The following is an 18,172-nucleotide window of genomic DNA, read 5'->3' on the forward strand; positions in this document are numbered from 1 at the left end:
AAGTTGGTTAGAAAGAGTATAAATGAGTAAAGTAACACTAGATGGCGCAACAATCACATTTGTTTCCGATGTTTTGCAAGAGTGAGAAAGAGTTGAAGAGGAAAGGTCTTTGACCCGAAACGTCACCTCTCCAGAGATGCTACCTTTCCCTCTGAGTTACTCCAATATTTTGTGTTGCTCTTTGGTGTAAACCAGCATCAGCAGTTCCTTCCTATACAAGGTTTTTATTTGGAGTGGTTTGATCTGAAATGTACTTTCTGAAAGAATAATGGCTGCAGCTTGAATTGTTAGAGCACATGGGGGTTTTAGAGACAACATATATGAAACGTGAAAGCTGCCATGCAAGTTCATCAGGTAATTAAGGTTTATTGGGTACAAGCTTTTATTTCAGGAGGGTAGTATAAAATCAGGGAGACCACAGCTAGAGTACAGTGAAGAATGTGTCCCTTTATTTAAGGAAACATAACATTTTGGAGGCATTTCGGAACGGGTTCATGAGGATGACTAGGGGTGTAGAGATTGTCTTATGAGGAAAGGTTGGTCTGTGCATATTGGAATTTAGAAGAATTAAAGGTGATTTTTTTGAAAAGTATGTTTTTAGCAAGCTAGATGGTGCTAATGCTGGGAGGATATTTCTGCTTGTGTGACATCAAGGGTGAGAGAGCATGGTCTAATTAAAAATGTGAGACCGAGACTTAACAAAAGCTAAGACAGAGATGAGGAAGAATTTCTTTTTTCAAAGGGTTGTGAATCTTTGGAATCCCATTCCCTCACTTAGAAAGCAAAGCAGTGGAGGTTTCAAAGGTCTTTTATTGTCACATGTACCAATTAAGATACATTGATATGCAAATTATCATACAGCCATACGAAAAAAAAGATACACAACTACATAAAAGTTAACATAAACATCCACCACAGCGGATTCCCCACATTCCTCACTGTGATGGAAGGCAGAAAAGTCTAATATGCTTCCTGTTTATTCTCCCGCGGTTGGGGCAGTTGAACCAACCATTGGGGCAATCAACGCTGCCGCGTCGGGGCGGTCGAAGCTCCTGCGGCTTGGAGTTCCTGAAGTTTGTCTCGGACCGGACACCGCGAGCTCTTTGATGTTAAGTCTGCAAGCACCCACGGTTGGAGCTCCGAGGTCGATCCCTGTTAAAGTCCCGTAGGCTCCCCGTGGTGGAGCTCTCAAAAGTCGGTCTCCAGCAAAGGCCACCAACTCCTCGATGTTAGGCCACAGTGTGGACGGAGATATGATACGGGGAAAAATCGCATCTCCATCGAGGTAAAAGATTAGAAAAGGTTTTCCTCAAACCCCCCCCCCCCACACACACCCCCCCACCCCCACACACACACACACACACACACACACACACACACACACACACACACACACACACACACACACACACACACACACACACACACACACACACACACACACACACACACATATATATAAAACAAGCTAAAGAACACTAAAAACATACATTTAACACATACTATTAAAACACAAAGAAGGAAGGGACAGCCATTGGGGCTGATCCTTGAATATATTCAAAGTGAGATAGATAGATTTTCAATCAGTATGAAAAGCAATGATCAAGGGGAGAAGGCTTAGAAAGTGGACATCAGGAAAGTTGTACTGATCTTGATTTCATTGAATGGCAGTGTAAGCTCGGGAATGAACAACCACCTTTTTCCTGCTATTTTTATGATCTTACTAACTTTCATAAATTAAAGATACTAGATAAATTGAAGATATAGCTCCAACTGGGAGGCGCATACACTCTTTGCATGCTGTATCACAGTCAGTTGAACCTTCTGAAACTGAGCTAAAGGTGTTACTATGTTAACAGTTTTGTCGCTCCACTTCCAAAAGATTTTAGATTGTCATAATGAATTAGATAATTTAAAGATGCACACACAATAATATGTCAATTTGAGCCAGGATTTGGCTAGTTTTTACATGGATTGTGGGGTACATAAATGATTGAACGGAATAGCTGTAAATCCATCCATTACTCCACTGTATGTTGCCTAATGATTAAAAAGTACAAACCAAAATACTGCAGTCACAGTAGCCCTTTTCCTATTAAGCTGTGAATCCTGTTGCTAAAGGAAAAAGAATAGGAAGAAGAATAAGAAAGTTCCTTTCTAATCTAATGATAGTTTAAAACTAAGCTTCTTCAAATTGTTATCTGCAGCTTAATGTCGAAGCAACAAAATTAAGGCGACGCCTGGCATTAGGAGTCCAACCGCAAGATGTTGATGCCCGTACAATTTATGTGGTATGTATGAATAATCTCGGTATGATCAGTGACTGAATTTCCCATTAGAGCTGAAGACAGCCATTGATTGCATGGACTCCCACCGTGTGATCCTGCAAATTGACCTTTTGCCACATTATCCGTTTTGCCAGAACAACATGGCACGGCCTCCATGGTGAGTCGAACGGTACTAGAATAGTCCACATAGGAGGCCGAGATATTGGCGAACAAAGTCGGCTATGGGAGTGTATTCTCCGGCTACATCTGACCTGCCAAATCGGCCGTGGAAGTCCCGATGAGGTTGAGATTGGCTGCTTCACCCAGGCCTAGAGACTGCAGGGGGGGGGGAGAGAAATTTTAAATGCACTCATAATTTTGTCCGGGTTAAAGAAGGTGCCGGACCATCAGTTGCTGGGAAATTGGTGGTGAGCCTGCAATTGTTATCGGCAAGTTTCTTGTCATATGAACCGTTACAGGGAGGAACAGGTACAATGAAAAACTTGCTTGCTTACAGCAGCATCACAGGCACCTAATCTCAGCCAACATACAAATTATCCACAGCAGTACAAAAACACAATTATAAAGCAAATCTAACCCACAGGTGTGAATCGTGGTGGTGTTCCATTGCTGAGGTAGGATAAGGCAAAAAACTCATGGTTGTAGCTCAGTGCTGAAGTAACTCAGCAGGCCAAGCAGCATCCACGAAGGGAATGGACAGGCACTATTTCAGGTTGGGACCCTTCTGGTTGTAGTGGGGGACGGGAAGGGAGAGCTGGAAAAAATGGCGGGAGTGGGACAGAGCCTGGCGGGTGATAGGTGGATACAGATGAGGAAGTTTGTTGGCAGATGGGTAGACAAAGACGAGCTGAAAAGGAGATCCTCGAGAGTGAAATGTAGTCGGGGATATAAAGTGGTTTTCTCTTGGTGCTCCGGTTTCCACCCACACTCCAAAGACGTACAGGTTTGTAGGTTAATTGGTTTTGGCAAAATCGTCCATAGTGTGTGTCGGACAGCTGTAGAGCATGGGGTGATTGCTGGTCGGCATGGGCACAGTGGGCCGCAGAGCTTGTTTCCGCAGTCTAATGGAATCTGTGCTTCATAAATGGCCTACCTACCCCTGTGCGAGAGATGGGTGCGCATCATGGAGTACACAAAAGAGAGGGGGGCTGGGGGGATGGGGTTGTTACTTATAATAGGAGTTTATTGTTCTTGCTGTGTAGATGCTGACATATACCAAAGATGGACATGTAACTCAGGGGATCAGGCAGCATCTCTAGAGAAAGGATGGGCAACGTTATGAGTCGAGACCCTTCTTCAGACGCATGTTCATGCGTGGGGGGGGGGGGGGGGGGGGGGTTATAAGAGTTAAAACGGTTACTAACCGGGGGATCCAGCAAAGTAGGCAAGTAAGATTTTCAGAAACACTTAATGCAAATGAGCTGGTGGTCTCAGGGTGGATGTGTAGGGTCATGCCATATCTCCTACTGTTGAAGGTGAAGTACCCGAGGAAGGGAGTGTGGGGGAAAGTGGACTCTGGAGAAAGCAGAATGGGGTGGCGATGAGAATATTGCTTGTATTCACTGGAATTTAGGATGAGAGGGGATCTTATAGAAACATATAATTCTTAAAGGATTGGACACGCATGAAAAATGTTCCCGATGTTGGGAGAGTCCAGAACCAGGGGGGTCACCGTTTAAAAATAAGGGGTAGGCCATTTAGGACTGAGATCACCCAAACAGTTCCAGACAAAATCTGTGGAATTCTCTGTCACACAAGGAAGACAGTGGAGGCCAATTCACTGGATGTTTTCAAGAGTTAGATTTAGCTTGGGGGGGGGGAGCAGGAACTGGGTACTGTTTTTCAATGATCAGCCATGCTCATATTGAATGACCTACTCCTGCACCAATTTTACTGTTTAATAATATGACTGATGGAGAGGATCGCATTGAAAACGTTAGGTTGCAGGAAAGGGGGTGCCTGATAGATGAGTCCAAAGATCTTGGAGCAGAGCAAGATGGGCTACACCTGCGAAATACAATGGGCTGACGTGTAGTACGCTACGGAGGGGATCCTGGGCATTTTTCCCCGCCCATTTTAGTAACCGGAGCCTACCTGACCCGACTCGCAGTGTAATCAATGTTGCGGGGATTCATAATTCTGTCAGTTCATACTTGTCAAGAATAAAATTGTCTTTTTTAATGTTTTTTAAATCATTTCTTTTTAAATGGCTCACAAGCAGTGTTTGAGTTGATTTTGTAGTAACCGGAACCGACCCGACTCGCAGGGTAATTGACATTGCGGGGGAAGTTTTTGTATGTGATATAGGGTTAGATTCATAATTCTGCTAGTTCATAATTCTGTTGATTCTTGATAAAGAATAAAATGTTTATAAACACACATACATGAATGTGATATAAATGTATATAATCATATAACACACACAATTATATTTCTTCTGATCCAATGATGAACTTTATTTCAGACTAGACAAGGGACATTAAATAAGAAACATTGTAAACCTCCCCGCAACTTCACACACATTAGGCCTTATCCCCCACTCCCCGGCACTCCCTCGCCTGCCCCCACACTACAATGTCTCCCCCCCTCCTATGCCCCCCCCCCGGCTCCCCCACACGCCCTCGCCCTGCTGCCCCACACTCCCTCTCCCTGCTCCCCCACACTCCCTCCCCCCGCTGCCCCGGGCCGCACACTCCCTCTCCCCGCTGCCCCGGGCCGCGCACTCCCTCTCCCCGCTGCCCCGGGCCGCGCACTCCCTCTCCCCGGACCGCACACTCCCTCTCCCGCTGCCCCGGGCCGCACACTCCCTCTCCCTCCCCTCCCTCTCCCTCCCCGGGGGCCCCACACTCCCTCTCCCTCTCCCCCCGGGCCACACACTCCCTCTCCCCCGCTGCCCCCGGTGCCGCACACTCCCCTCCCTTTCCCTCTCCCCGGGCCCCACACACCCCTCTCCCCCCTCTCCCCGGGCCCCACACTCCCTCTCCCTTTCCCTCTCTCCCTCCCTGTCTCCTCCCCTCCATCTCTCTCTCCCTCTCCCTCCATCTCCATATCCCTCTCTCTCTCCCTCTCCCTTTCCCTCTCCCTGGGCCCCACACTCCTCTCTCCCCCTCTCTCTCCCGGGCCCCACACCCCCTCCCTCTCCCCGCTGCTGCCGGGGACACAAAGATCCGATCTTTGCCCCGGGCCACACACCCTCTCCAAGATCCCCGGGCCGCACACCGCTGGTCGCTGCCCCGGGTCCCACACCACCCTCTCCCGCCGCCATGCCGCACACTCCCTCTCTTGCGTGAGAGTCAGATCCTTCTCCAGCCCGCTACGGAAACAAAGATCCGATCTTTGGCCAGAACAAGATGGCGGGGACTGGTCGCTAAAATGGGTCCTATAATCACCCATGAATCCGCCCATGAGCATCAAAAGATTTGATAACTGAAGTATGGGAATTTGCACCAGGTCAAGTCGCAGCCCAACTTGCCCATGCCAAGAATATGTTCAATCTACACTTGCCCCTGCTGCCTGCATTTGCCCCATGGGCCTCTTAACACATACCTGCCTAGGATCAATTTTAAGGAGGATTTTGCCTAGAAAATGGGGCAGCGGTGTCGTCGCAGTAGGGCTGCTGCCTTGCAGCGCTAGACCCGGGTCCGATACAGAGTACAGATGCAGTCTGTACGGAATTGTATGTTCTCCCCATGGGCACAGGGTTTTCTCCCAAGATCAGTTACCACTCGCACTCCACAAACAAAGACATACAAGTTTGTACGTTAAGTGGCTCTGTATAAGTGTAAATTGCCCCCAGTGTGTGTAGGATAATGCTAATGTGCAGGGGATCACTGGTCAGTGTGTCCAAAGGACCTTTTTCTCTGAACGAACTAAAATTTGTCTGTTTTGCTACTTTTAGGAGTTACTTCCCAAAAATGTCTCGCATAGCTGGATAGACCGTGTATTCAGCAAATGTGGTAATGTAGTCTACATCAGCATTCCACGTTATAAAACAAGTGGTGACCCAAAAGGATTCGCTTTTGTGGAATTTGAAACAACATCAGGGGCCCAGAAAGCCATTGAGGTAACTCGAGAGAAACTTGCAAAAGCAAACACAGGATGTGAAACAGGGGTTATGTGGGGGAAATGTGGAGAAATTTGCCCACTTGTAAAAACTGGCAAGTGTGTAGGAAAATTATGAATAGAGCAGAAATTATTTAATTAATTTTGGGGGTCTGCATGTGCGCATGTGCGCACAAGCGAGTAGCAGAATTAGGGCATTCAACCCATCTAGTCTACTCTTGCCATTCAATGATGGCTGATTTATTTCTCCCTCCTAACCACAATTCTCCTGCCTTCTCCCCATTATCACCAGTACTAAGAAGGAATATCTGCCTTAAAAGTAACCATTGACTTAGCCTCCTCAGGCAGCTTTCTTCTGTGACAAAAGAATTCCAGATTCACCATCCTGACTAAAGTCCTAGGTACACAAAAAAATGCTGGAGAAACTCAGCGGATGCAGCAGCATCTATGGAGCGAAGGAAATAGGCAACATTTCTTCAGACTGAAGAAGGGTTTCGGCCCGAAACGTTGCCCATTTCCTTCGCTCCATAGATGCTGCTGCACCCGGAGTTTCTCCAGCATTTTTTTTGTGTACCTTTGATTTTCCAACATCTGCAGTTCCTTCTTAAAGAAAGTCCTACTTGTGTCCTTCCCAAAGGAATGCTGACAAACAAGTCAATGTCGTGGTAAAAGCTAGCTTCTTTCAGCTTCGGACGACAGCTAAAATAAAACAATTCCTCCACTTTGATGACCTCGAAAAGATCATCCACACATTTATCTCCTCCTGCCTAGATTACTGCAACTCTCTTTACACTGGCCTCAGCCAATCTTCCCCGTCCCGCCTGCAAATGGTCCAAAACACCGCAGCGAGACTCCCGACGGGCACCCGAAAAAGGGATCACATCACCCCGATCCTGGCCTCTCCACTGGCTCCCTGTGCAGTTCCATATACATTTCAAGACCCTCCTCTATGTCTACAAAGCCCTCTATGGGCTTGCCCCCTCCTACATTAAAAGTCTTCTCACCTACCACTCCACCTCCAGGTTCCTCAGATCGGCAGACATGGGGCTGCTGAATATCCCGCGGTCTAGGCATAAACTTAGGGGCGACCGCGCCTTTGCGGTTGCAGCTCCTAGACTGTGGAACAGCATCCCCCTTCCCATCAGAACTGCCCCCTCCATCGACTCCTTTAAGTCAAGACTAAAAACTTATCTATACTCCCAAGCTTTCCCTGAAACCCACTGAGCGAGGGCTATATGTATATATGTATGTAACTCGTTTGTTCTTATATTCTTATTATTCTATCCTTATAACAAATGTAAAGCACTTTGGGCAACGAGTTATTTTTTAAATGTGCTATATAAATAAATGTGACTCGACGACTTTAAATCAGAGGCTATGAACTCTTCCTAGACCCTCACTAAAGGTCATAGCCTCAGAATTAAAGTCTTCAATACCCTCATGCAAATCATTAATATACAATGTAAAGAGTGGCAGCCCTAGCAACGCCCCCTGAGGAACTCCACTAGTCACTGGTAGCCATCCAGACAAAGGCCTCTTTACTGCCACTCTTTTGCCTTCTGCCATCCAGCCAACCCGATATCCATGCCAATATCTGCCCTTTGATACCATGGGCTCCCATCTTCATGAGCAGCCTCATGTGTGGCACCTATCAAAGGCTTTCTGAAGATCTTAAGTAAACATCTACAGACTCCGTCTGTCCTGCTATTTACTTCTACAAAGGATTCCAGTAAGACCTCCCCTTCACAAGACCATGCTGACCAGCTATTTTATCATGAACTTCTAAATACTCTTTAACATGCTTTCTAATTTAAAATCTTACCAACCACCAGTCAGACTAACCGGCCTATAGTTCCCACTATTCTGCTTTGCACCCTTGTGCAGCGGGATAATGACAATTTTCCAATCAACTGGAACCACTCCTGGCTAGTTATTCTTAGCTAGTACTAGGTATGTTACAAATTTACAAAGTATGTCAGTCTGAAGAAGAGTTTCGGCCCAAAACGTTGCCTATTTCCTTCGCTCCATAGATGCTGCTGCACCCACCAAGTTTCTCCAGCATTTTTGTGTACCATGTTACAAACCTTACCTTCAGCAGCACTGCAGTTCTGTCACTGGCCGTGTGCGCGACTTTGGCGCTTTTGGGGGCGGTTTTAAATGTCGTTGATCTCCAGCCTGTTGAAATAGATCTTTATCGGGCTGTTTAGCTGCGACATCCATTTTATCAAGTTTATTAAAAAAACGGCGCTGGATAATTTAATAGGAGTAAAATATAAATGGCCTTCTAAAGTAGTCAACGCCAACCTCGCGTACAGGACAAAGCAAGATACGCCATTTATTTTTACATATAAAAGTGCATCGTAGGATGCCCTTTAATCAAAATTTAGGCCTCATACATACCGGCCGTGTTTTTCCTGCCGATATGGGGAATTCACCGCAAATGCAACGGTCCAATCGACCGCGTTCTACAAAATCCCACTCGCAAGACGATTTAAATGGCCATTAATTTACAGGAATTAAACTAAATTACACTAAATTCCTTCCAAATGGCCTATAAATTCATAGGACAATGAGATTTAAAAATCATGTTATATTGTGAATTCTTGTGTGAATGTTATTTGGACACTTGGGCTATTGAAAATGTTAAACCTTTTCTTGGATAGATGTTTAGATCTAGTAATTGTTTTGTAATTTGCTACAATTGGGTAACTAACTAATTATATGCTTTAAATTCAGGTCATCCAAGAAAGATCGTTTTATATTTCAGAATGCTTCAATCTATAATAACTGAAAATTTCATTCAGTTATTTTAATTTTTAAGAAAGTTATGGGCTGTCCTTGATCACAGCTTTTGAGTTAAAAGTCATTGGAAAAGCAATAGGGGAATGGAAAGCAATGGAGAAGATGCTAATTTCCAAGTATGAAAATGGCCATAACTTTAAATACTGAAGATATGAAAGTAAATTAGGTGTCAAATTAAACTTTTTATGCTTTATCTGATGGGATAATTGCAGATTTTTAAAATCTCAAAATGTAGTAACATTGCTAGTACTTAAAGAAACTATGCTTTTAGGGAAATGGAATGGAGAATTCCTTGGTACACAAAAATGATGCAGCAGCATCTATGGAGCGAAGGAAATAGGCGACGTTTCGGGACGAAACCCATCTTCGGACCTTTATTGCTTTATTAAGGAATAATCCTCCCAAACCATACATATTTATTGGGCTACAAATGAAGATTGCCCCCAGAATTCTAGCAAGTTGTCCGAAGTAGCGAGCGCATGAATATAAAAACAATAATTCATGTATCTGATGTTTTAAATGTTTACTTTTTATTTTTTTATTTCCAAGTCGTTAAATAATCCACCAGAAGATGCACCACGAAAACCTGGCGTTTTCCCCAAAACAGTAAAGAATAAGCCTGTTCCTGGGCTTATCTCTAGCGATGGCATTGCCCCAGGTAAAAAAACATTATTAAGTAGCTTTGGCACAATTTTGCAAAATCTTCCTTTATTTGTGGTTCTCAAGTTTCTTCAAAACCATTCTCTGTAGAGGAGAAAGAGAAAGAGAAAAAGAAAAAGAAAAAGAAGAAATCTCGAAAGACCGAAAGCTCGAGTCAGTCGACTACAGAGGCAATGGACCATTCCCACAAAGAACATGCAGAGACCTCAGACAAAGTGAAGGGGAGCAGAGTTGCACACGATGAAACCAAAATGCCAGATCCTAGCAAAGCCAAATCGAAAGGTGAACCGCGAAAACGAGAAAAAACGGTGGAGGAATCAGGTAGGAAGAAGCGAAAAAGAAATAGTCCCGAAAAGCTGGAATCTGCATCTTCTACCAAAGTGAGGAGAATTGACAGAGACAAAGAGAAAACGGACAGTGAAAAGGACATCAAAGGCAGGTAGATTTTAAAACATTCATCAAGAGTACGATGCAGAATACATGCTGTATGTTTAATTAAGCAATTTTTTTTTTTAATTTTAAGATTTTTCAACAGAAGAAGAGCATGGATCAGGTGACAAAAAAGACGAGTCCATGTCCAAAAGCAAGAGAAAACGGAAAAAAAAACATAAAGATAGACACAAGGTTGAAGAAGAGGTTATTCCTCTGAGAGTAATATCCAAGTAAGTAGACAATGGAAGTGGAATATTTCCAGTACCAGATTACAAAATATAGAATTAAATCACCCAAGGAATCAGTGGGGTGGTGGTACAATACAATTTCACGATACGGGTTTGTACATTTAAAACACCAATATGAAGCACTTACTTGCAAGATTAAACAGCAAGTTTTCCATGTTGGTGTTTCAAAACTACAATAAGCTTTCAAGATCCAAAATGTGCTGTAGAAATCCATATGGTCTTATCGTGAGGCAGGAATCCCAACAAGAGAGCACTTACTTCATGGATAGCAAGTTCTCACATGTTAGAGGACCCACATCACAATTGCTTCCATTGCAAAATTGGGATATCTTGGAACTGAACATTGTAAAAAAAATCCCATACAAAAGTTACTATAATAACTTTATATTTAAAACAATTCAGCACAGGTATTACTCTTTTAAGTCTTGCTTTTGACTCGATATAATCGTGTGTGTGTTGAGAAATCCCAACATAAAAGCACTTACTTCAGCAATAACTTAAAAGCAGCAAGTGCGTGAATGTTAGGGAATTCTTGCCACTCGAATTTCCTGGTGTACTTCTTACAACAATCTGCAAGCGGATGTGTACAAACCTCGGATTTTAAGATTGTGTGCAGTAGAAATCCCAACATGAGAGCACTTACTTAAACCGAGATGGCAAGCACTCGCATGTTAGAGGCTCTAAAGCAATATCTTGTCCCTTCTCCTGCCAAAATAAATGTACAGATCTTGTCCAAAAATGCTCTATACGAGATATTCTCATGCTCATACCATGGTCATTGTAAAGCCACCAGATATTATTGCACTGAAGCCTTAACTGTTGCAGAAATCCCAATATGATAAGCACTTAATTTTAATTGAATGCACAGCAAATGCTTACATATTAGGATCTCTAAAACAATTGATAGAATTGAATCATACTGCAAAAGAGGAACATTAAAAGATTTTAGAGTCCAAGCAGTCCTTCCAAGCTAATCATATCCCACTCCAGATGACCTTAGCCTACCTTTTACAAGTTTTTATTTATTTCCACACCCTTTACATCAGCTTTCATACAGCAACCAGACATGCACAAAATCCCAAAAGCTTCCAAGGCAAACCTCAGCTGTGATTTGTATTCCACTGTTACCCTAACAAAAAGCACTTACTAAATATTATGAAAAAGGAATGCTTTGCTGTTAGGTGAGCAGGAGATCACAAGTTGGGCAAGTAAGAAAATACTCCTCCCAAGACACTTTTGTAGTACATATGTATGCCAAAACTGTAGGTTAGAAATTCCAACATGTGAGTACTTACTAATGTAACCTGGACAGCAAGCTTCACTTGTTGGAGTGACTAGCAACAGTGAAAAACTGTATAAATACCCGGATGAACATAGGGATACATCAGGGTAAGATTTTTTAATTTTAAAATCACCAGCATTGGCAATAAAAGTAGACATTAAAATGTTGATACTAGACAGTGCATCACCATTGCTGAAGTGCAATACCAAATAAAGATGAACAGCATTGCACGATTGCAGTGGTGATGCACTGTACTGTATTAGCTATTTTTTTTTCTTTTCAGAGCAAAATTATAGCTCATTCATCAGTTAAAACCTCATTCTCGCTCAGTTCCCTCAATTGCATCACCAAACAGTTTCCACGTTTTTTCCTTACAATGAAGTACATTATGTAAAACAATTGGAAGTGAAATTGAACTATTTTTACCATGCCACAACTTTTAAAAACATCATTTAAATATCTTAATGAAATTTGACTTCCTTTAATGGCAATAAAAGTTATTGCCAATTTGCTTGAAAAAGGTGCAGGAGGCAAAGAATTAAATATCCACTGCTACTTCAACATAAAAGCACTTACTTGTACTAAAACAGAAAGGCTTCTAAGTTGACGTAACAGGAGACATTTTACATCAATATCTCAGGTAGAGGAAAACATGCAGCACCAGTAAAAGAAGGCAACCTCAAGAGCTTACACAAAGTTTTTACCAAACTGAATTGTTCCTGGTTTCATTTCTTCCAACCTTCGTTCTTCGCTTCTACAGCCAAATGATTCTTTCAGCTTCTCAGTCACTGATATTTATATTTCTTTCAGGTACAGTGATTTTAATTAGCTACCTTTTCTGAAGGGGTTGGACCTTTGAATTTCTATTGTTCTAGCAATGTATCAAGACCTGTTTGCCTCAGTGGGTGGTGCCGGCATGTTAACAAGCTGTAAATGGCAGCAAATGGGGCCCATCACCAGAAAAGACTGGTTGTGCTTAATTCAATATCTGCTTTTGTTTAATGGAATTAAGATAGCCTGCACAATGATGCATTAGCACACAATTATTGTTTTCCAAACAATGTGACTCAGTTGAATATTGTTCTGAATATTTGCAGTAATTTATTTAGAGCACAGTACTGTTTTATCATTCAAGATTCATTTCAGTTTATTTCTAAAGTAAAATACTGAATATATGTGGCGAGAACTGGTTTTGACAAATATTAAATCGTTTTGGATGCAAATCAGTTTTATGGTGGAAAACCAGAAAATTGCAGATCCTGGAAACTGAAGCAGCTTGGTGTTGAAACCGGGCATCTATGTCATTCAGTTTTATGATTTTATATTTCATTTTCACAAAATAATAATACTATTAACTTAAATGAAGTTTAATAACTGGTTTATGTTCCTGTGTTTAGTCACAAGTGCTCAAGCTTAAAACATCGTGTTTTCAATTCAATTGGTTGGTTCAATGGACAAATGGAAAGTTTGTGATGCCCACAAATGGTCTCCTGCTACTTTGCTCATGCTGCATGGCCCTTGATTTCTCACACATAGAAAGCAGGTTTTTCAAGTGTTGATTGAGGGAATTGGGTGCTATCCTGCAATTTTACTCACAAGTGTTCAATTAGATTTTTGGTGCCTTTGACACCTGTGCCATAATTTCATGCGACTCAAAGAAAGCAATGCTATCAATACAAGTACATTTTTTTAAAAAGACAAAAATTCTTGTGGAGAGCAATATCGGTAACAAGAACTTTATTTATGTAGCAAGGAACTGCAGATGCTGGTTTACACTGAAGATATACACAAAATGCTGGAGTAACTCAGCGGAACAGGCAGCATCACTGGATAGAAGGAATTGGTGACGTTTCGGGTCGAAACCCTTCTTCAGGCTTTATTTATTTGTGTGTAATAATGTGATCAAAGATCGATAAAGTAGCGCTGAATTTTAGAGAAATTCAGATTCTGATCAATATTTGGATGCTCGCATCAAAGATAACACGGGCTGAAAAGGGTCTCGACCCGAAACGTCACCCGTTCCTTCTCTCCAGAGATGCTGCCTGTCCTGCTGAGTTACTCTATCATTTTGTGTCTGCATCAAAGATAAGTTGGACAGATGGGTGAGTAGTTTGAATGAGCCTAACATGTAGATGACTCAAAAGTTTGAAATGCATAAGATCTAGGAAGCAATTATGGTTAGTTTAAATTGTTGAGGACTGTCTTTAAACAAAGTTTGTTCATAAAATATATGAAATATTAAAGTGCAAGACTTCCTTTTACATTCACAGTGTTATCCAACTATGCATTCATAATGTTGTCAAGTTGGTACATTCATAGAGTTGTTTATACATTCCATGTACAAAGCACCAATACTAATCATGTAGCTCTGTTTAATGTGTATTTGTGGGGCTGTTGTACAGGACAAAGTCCCTCAGTGCCGAATGGCAGCAAGACCTTAGGCTTAGATTGTAGTCATTTTTCTCAAAACCTTTTGTGTTGTCTGTACCAATCTTCATTGCATCCCCTACCCCTTGTCGATATTTTGTTGTGCTGGAAGGTTTTGAGCAGATCAATGTGTGTGTGTGTCTCACCAAACTCATTATCTCCCACTTGATGTTTGCTTGCAAATGGCCAGTAGATCAGAGAGTAATCTTACAGCAGCTTGCTGTAGAAAATATAGAAGCTGCTATGTTTATAATGAGATCATATAACAACAATCTAATGAAGACATAATAAATGTTTAGTTATGTGTGAAGGATAAATATTAGTCGGAATACTGGAGATGACTAACTGTGCCTTTTCACAATTTATATGTTTCACACCCATTGAGTTACTCCAGCACTTTGTATGTTTTAGAATCTAGTTCTAATTTTAGAATCCTCTGCCCAGGGGATATGTCTGTGTGTTTGTTTGTTTGTTTGTTTGTTCTTTCATTCCGGTTTAGGCGCTGTGCACATGACTGCCAGTCAACAGTCGCTTGTAGACAAAAATGCTGGAGAAATGCAGCGGTTGAGGCAGCATCTATGGAGTGATGGAATAGGTGATGTTTTGGGTTGAGACCCTTCTTCAGATTTAATCAGTCTAAAGAAGGGTCTCGACCCGACACGTCGCCTATTCCTTCGCTCCATAGATGCTGCCTCACCCACTGAGTTTCTCCAGCATTTTTGTCTACCTTTGATTTTTCCAGCATCTGCAGTTCTTTCTTAAACAGTCAACAGTCGCTTGTCCTTTTTTTTTTTTAATCACTTTTAATTGTTACGTTTTTGTGTACCTTGTGTGTTGTGACTGTTGGCAGACCAATTTCCCTCCAGGGATGAATAAAGTTTATCGTATCCCTTTTTGTTAACCAGCATCTGCAGTTTCTCCATCTTTCAAGCCATGTGTGGTACAGTCATTTACTTTCAAGTCGCACGGCATAGCTTTGGATCCTTTCATATTTCTCCACAGAGGAGATTAATTGGGATGGTATCACACAGTACCTTTCGCCCATTAATCTGTCATATATTTTTGTAATTGAATGCATTTTTGATGACACTCACTGGACTCAGTAATTTAATGTGACAAATGGTTCCTCCTTTGTAAATAAAGAATATTATATTTTAGTGACATCACCTCTACCCCTTGGAACTATTTGTGAGAGAAAATTTAAAGGGACGTTTTTGAAAACACAAAAATATGTTTTTAAAATATGTCATGAAAAATATTTTAAAATTTGATCATCCATTTAATTGTTTTACCAGGAAAGAGTGGATGGATTTGAAGCAGGAGTACTTAACATTGCAGAAGTCCAGCATGTCCAACTTGAAGAAAACTATGTTAGAAATCAAACATAAAAATGGCAATGAGGCAATGGAGGTGATTGACAAAATCAAAGAGGAATGCAAAGACGACGAAGGTCAGTGTCTGGGAAATATTGTATGTGTTGCTTTTCTCAATTTGCCGAGGTATCTTGGGAGAATGATGAGAGGAAGCATTCCTAAATGGAGAAATTAGGAAATGATTTAAGTCAAGATTTCCCCTTGATTCCATGGATTAGAAAAATCTTCTACCTTGCTCTTACGAGGTTTTGGAATAGAATTGTGTTTTGACTTCCGAATCCAAACCTTGGGTATGAATGCCGAGATGTAAAGATTGGAGGGAAAGTAAGGAGGTTACAAAGGGGTATAGATATTTTTAGGGAGTGGACAAAGATCTAGAAAATGGAGTATAATTTGATAGTCCATTTTGGCAAGAAAAATACATTATCTAAATAGTGAGGGATTGCTGAGTTTGAGATCGAGAATAATTGCAGGATTGATTTGGTAAAGACTGGTATGCTTGGGGCTGCTCAGCTCTGGATGATCTGAGTTTGATTCTGACAGGGTGCAGTCTGTGGAGTTTGCATGCACTCCATCTGATCTCATGGGTTTTTACTTGGGTGCTGCAGTTTTCTCAAGCATTTCAAAGACATACTGGTAGGTTGGTTGGGTACTATAAATTGTCCTTGCTATGACAGCAGGATCAGTGTAGAATTGATGGACCTGTGAGAGAGAATGGGTTGCAAGCAAGTAAATGGTGGGTAGTTGGACTGATTGGAGTACTTGGAGAGCCTTCATAGACTGGGCATAACACTTGTCTTTTTGCGAGAAATATGACGGTTGCTTTAAACATAGACCCCATTTCAGAATTACATGGCCCACAGAGGGCTGAAGAAGGATACTGATCTGAAAAATCGACTTTCTGTTTCCCTCCATAGATGTTGCCCGACCTGCTGGATTCCTCTAGCAGTATGCAGCATCTACAATCTCTTGTATCTCTATCCTAATCACAACACATTTGCCCTAGTGTTTGTTGCAATAAATTATATGGGTATTTACCATTAGAGGTTTAATTTGGGAGACAGTGGTGATAATTTGTTTTTCACTCCGCGTTGAAAAGCATTATGGAAGCCCAGCTTTGTTTTAGGAGCTTGTCAGACAGGGTGTTTTCTATTTCTATTTTCAAAAAGATACATAGACAATAGGTGCAGGAGTAGGCATTTGGCCATTTGAGTCCACAATCAGTACCCCGTTCCTGCCTCCCCATACGCCTTGATTCCAATAGCACTAAGCTCTATCTATCTCTCTCTTGATGTGCCCCAGTTAGATGTGGCCCTTGTGGCTAAAGGGATCAGGGGGTATGGAGAGAAGGCAGGTACAGGATACTGAGTTGGATGATCAGCCATGATCATATTGAATGGCGGTGCAGGCTCGAAGGGCCGAATGGCCTACTCCTGCACCTATGTTCTATGTTTTTATGAATGCATCCAGTGAATCGGCCTCCACTGCCTTCTGAGGCAGAAAATTCCACTAATTCACAAATGTGTGAAAAATGTTTTCCTCAGTTCTAAATGGCCTACCCCTTATTCTTAAACCGTGGTCCCTGGACCTGGACTCCCTGAACATCGGGAACATGTTGCCAGTCCAACCGCTTTGGTGTATTTTAAAACTTGCCATCTCAGTTCTAAATTCATTGATGCTGTGGATTGGCACATTACATTGAGATGGCATAACATGGCAAGACATGAACATTCCAGCCATGTAGATCGTGATCTGTGGAAAATATCACAGCTGTCTAGGCATGGAAAAGAACATTAAAACATAGGATCGGATTTACTCCCATTTGGAACAGATGGATTAATTGGGGACAGTCAGCTTGGCTTTGTAGGCAGCACGTTGTATTTAACTCATCTGGTTAAGTTTTTTGAAAAGATGCTGAAGGTGATTAATAAGGGTAGGGCAGTGGATGGCGTCTACATGGATTTCAGTGTCCCCCATGGAGGCATATCCAACAAAATAGAGATGCACAGGATTAATGGTGATTTGGTTGTATGGATTCATAACAGGCTTCCTAATTAAAGACAGAGGGTTGTGGTGGAAGAACAACATTCTGGCTAGAGGCCTGTGTCTAGTGGTGTTCCGCAGGAATCTGTGTTGGGAACGCTGCTGTTTGTGATATTATTGCTGTGGGCATAAACGTAGAGGTTCGTAGATTTGCAGATGACGCCAAGATTGCCGGGATCACAGTCTGAGAAAGTCTGTCAAAGTGTATAGCAGGATATAGATTGGCTAACAAAATTGGTAGAGAAATTGCAGATAGAGTTTAAACCAAGGAAGTGTGAGATGTTGCACTGTAGGAGATCGAATGTAAGGGAAAAATACACAATTCATGAGCAAGACCCTCAACAAGCATTGATGTACAGTGAGATCTTGGGGTCCAAGCACAAAGTGGTAACACAATTAAATAAAGTGGTAACGAAGGCATATGGTATGTGTAGGAAGGAACTGCAGATGCTGGTTTAAACCGAAGATAGACACAAAAAGCTGGAGTAACTCGGCATGACAGGCAGCATCTCTGGAGAGAAGGAATGGGTGACGTTTTGGGTCGAGACCCTTCGT

General features: G+C 42.1%; 1 protein-coding gene across 4 annotated transcripts in view; it reads left to right on the forward strand.

The window, feature by feature from the left end:
* The window catches only part of larp7 (La ribonucleoprotein 7, transcriptional regulator), a 49,194-nt gene that overhangs the window by 10,177 nt on the left and 20,845 nt on the right, over positions 1–18,172 (forward strand). For 3 of the 4 annotated variants that reach the window (XM_055645656.1, XM_055645638.1, XM_055645647.1), the window contains 6 exons: positions 2,208–2,291; positions 6,187–6,351; positions 9,702–9,810; positions 9,879–10,247; positions 10,336–10,474; positions 15,497–15,651. In XM_055645656.1, coding sequence (XP_055501631.1) covers positions 2,208–2,291; positions 6,187–6,351; positions 9,702–9,810; positions 9,879–10,247; positions 10,336–10,474; positions 15,497–15,651 — 1,021 coding nt within the window. The remainder of the gene's footprint in view (positions 1–2,207; positions 2,292–6,186; positions 6,352–9,701; positions 9,811–9,878; positions 10,248–10,335; positions 10,475–15,496; positions 15,652–18,172) is intronic. The other variant, XM_055645663.1, reaches the window with a different exon arrangement.

The sequence above is a fragment of the Leucoraja erinacea genome, chromosome 1 (genome assembly GCF_028641065.1).
Source record: "Leucoraja erinacea ecotype New England chromosome 1, Leri_hhj_1, whole genome shotgun sequence".
Lineage (NCBI taxonomy): Eukaryota > Metazoa > Chordata > Chondrichthyes > Rajiformes > Rajidae > Leucoraja > Leucoraja erinaceus.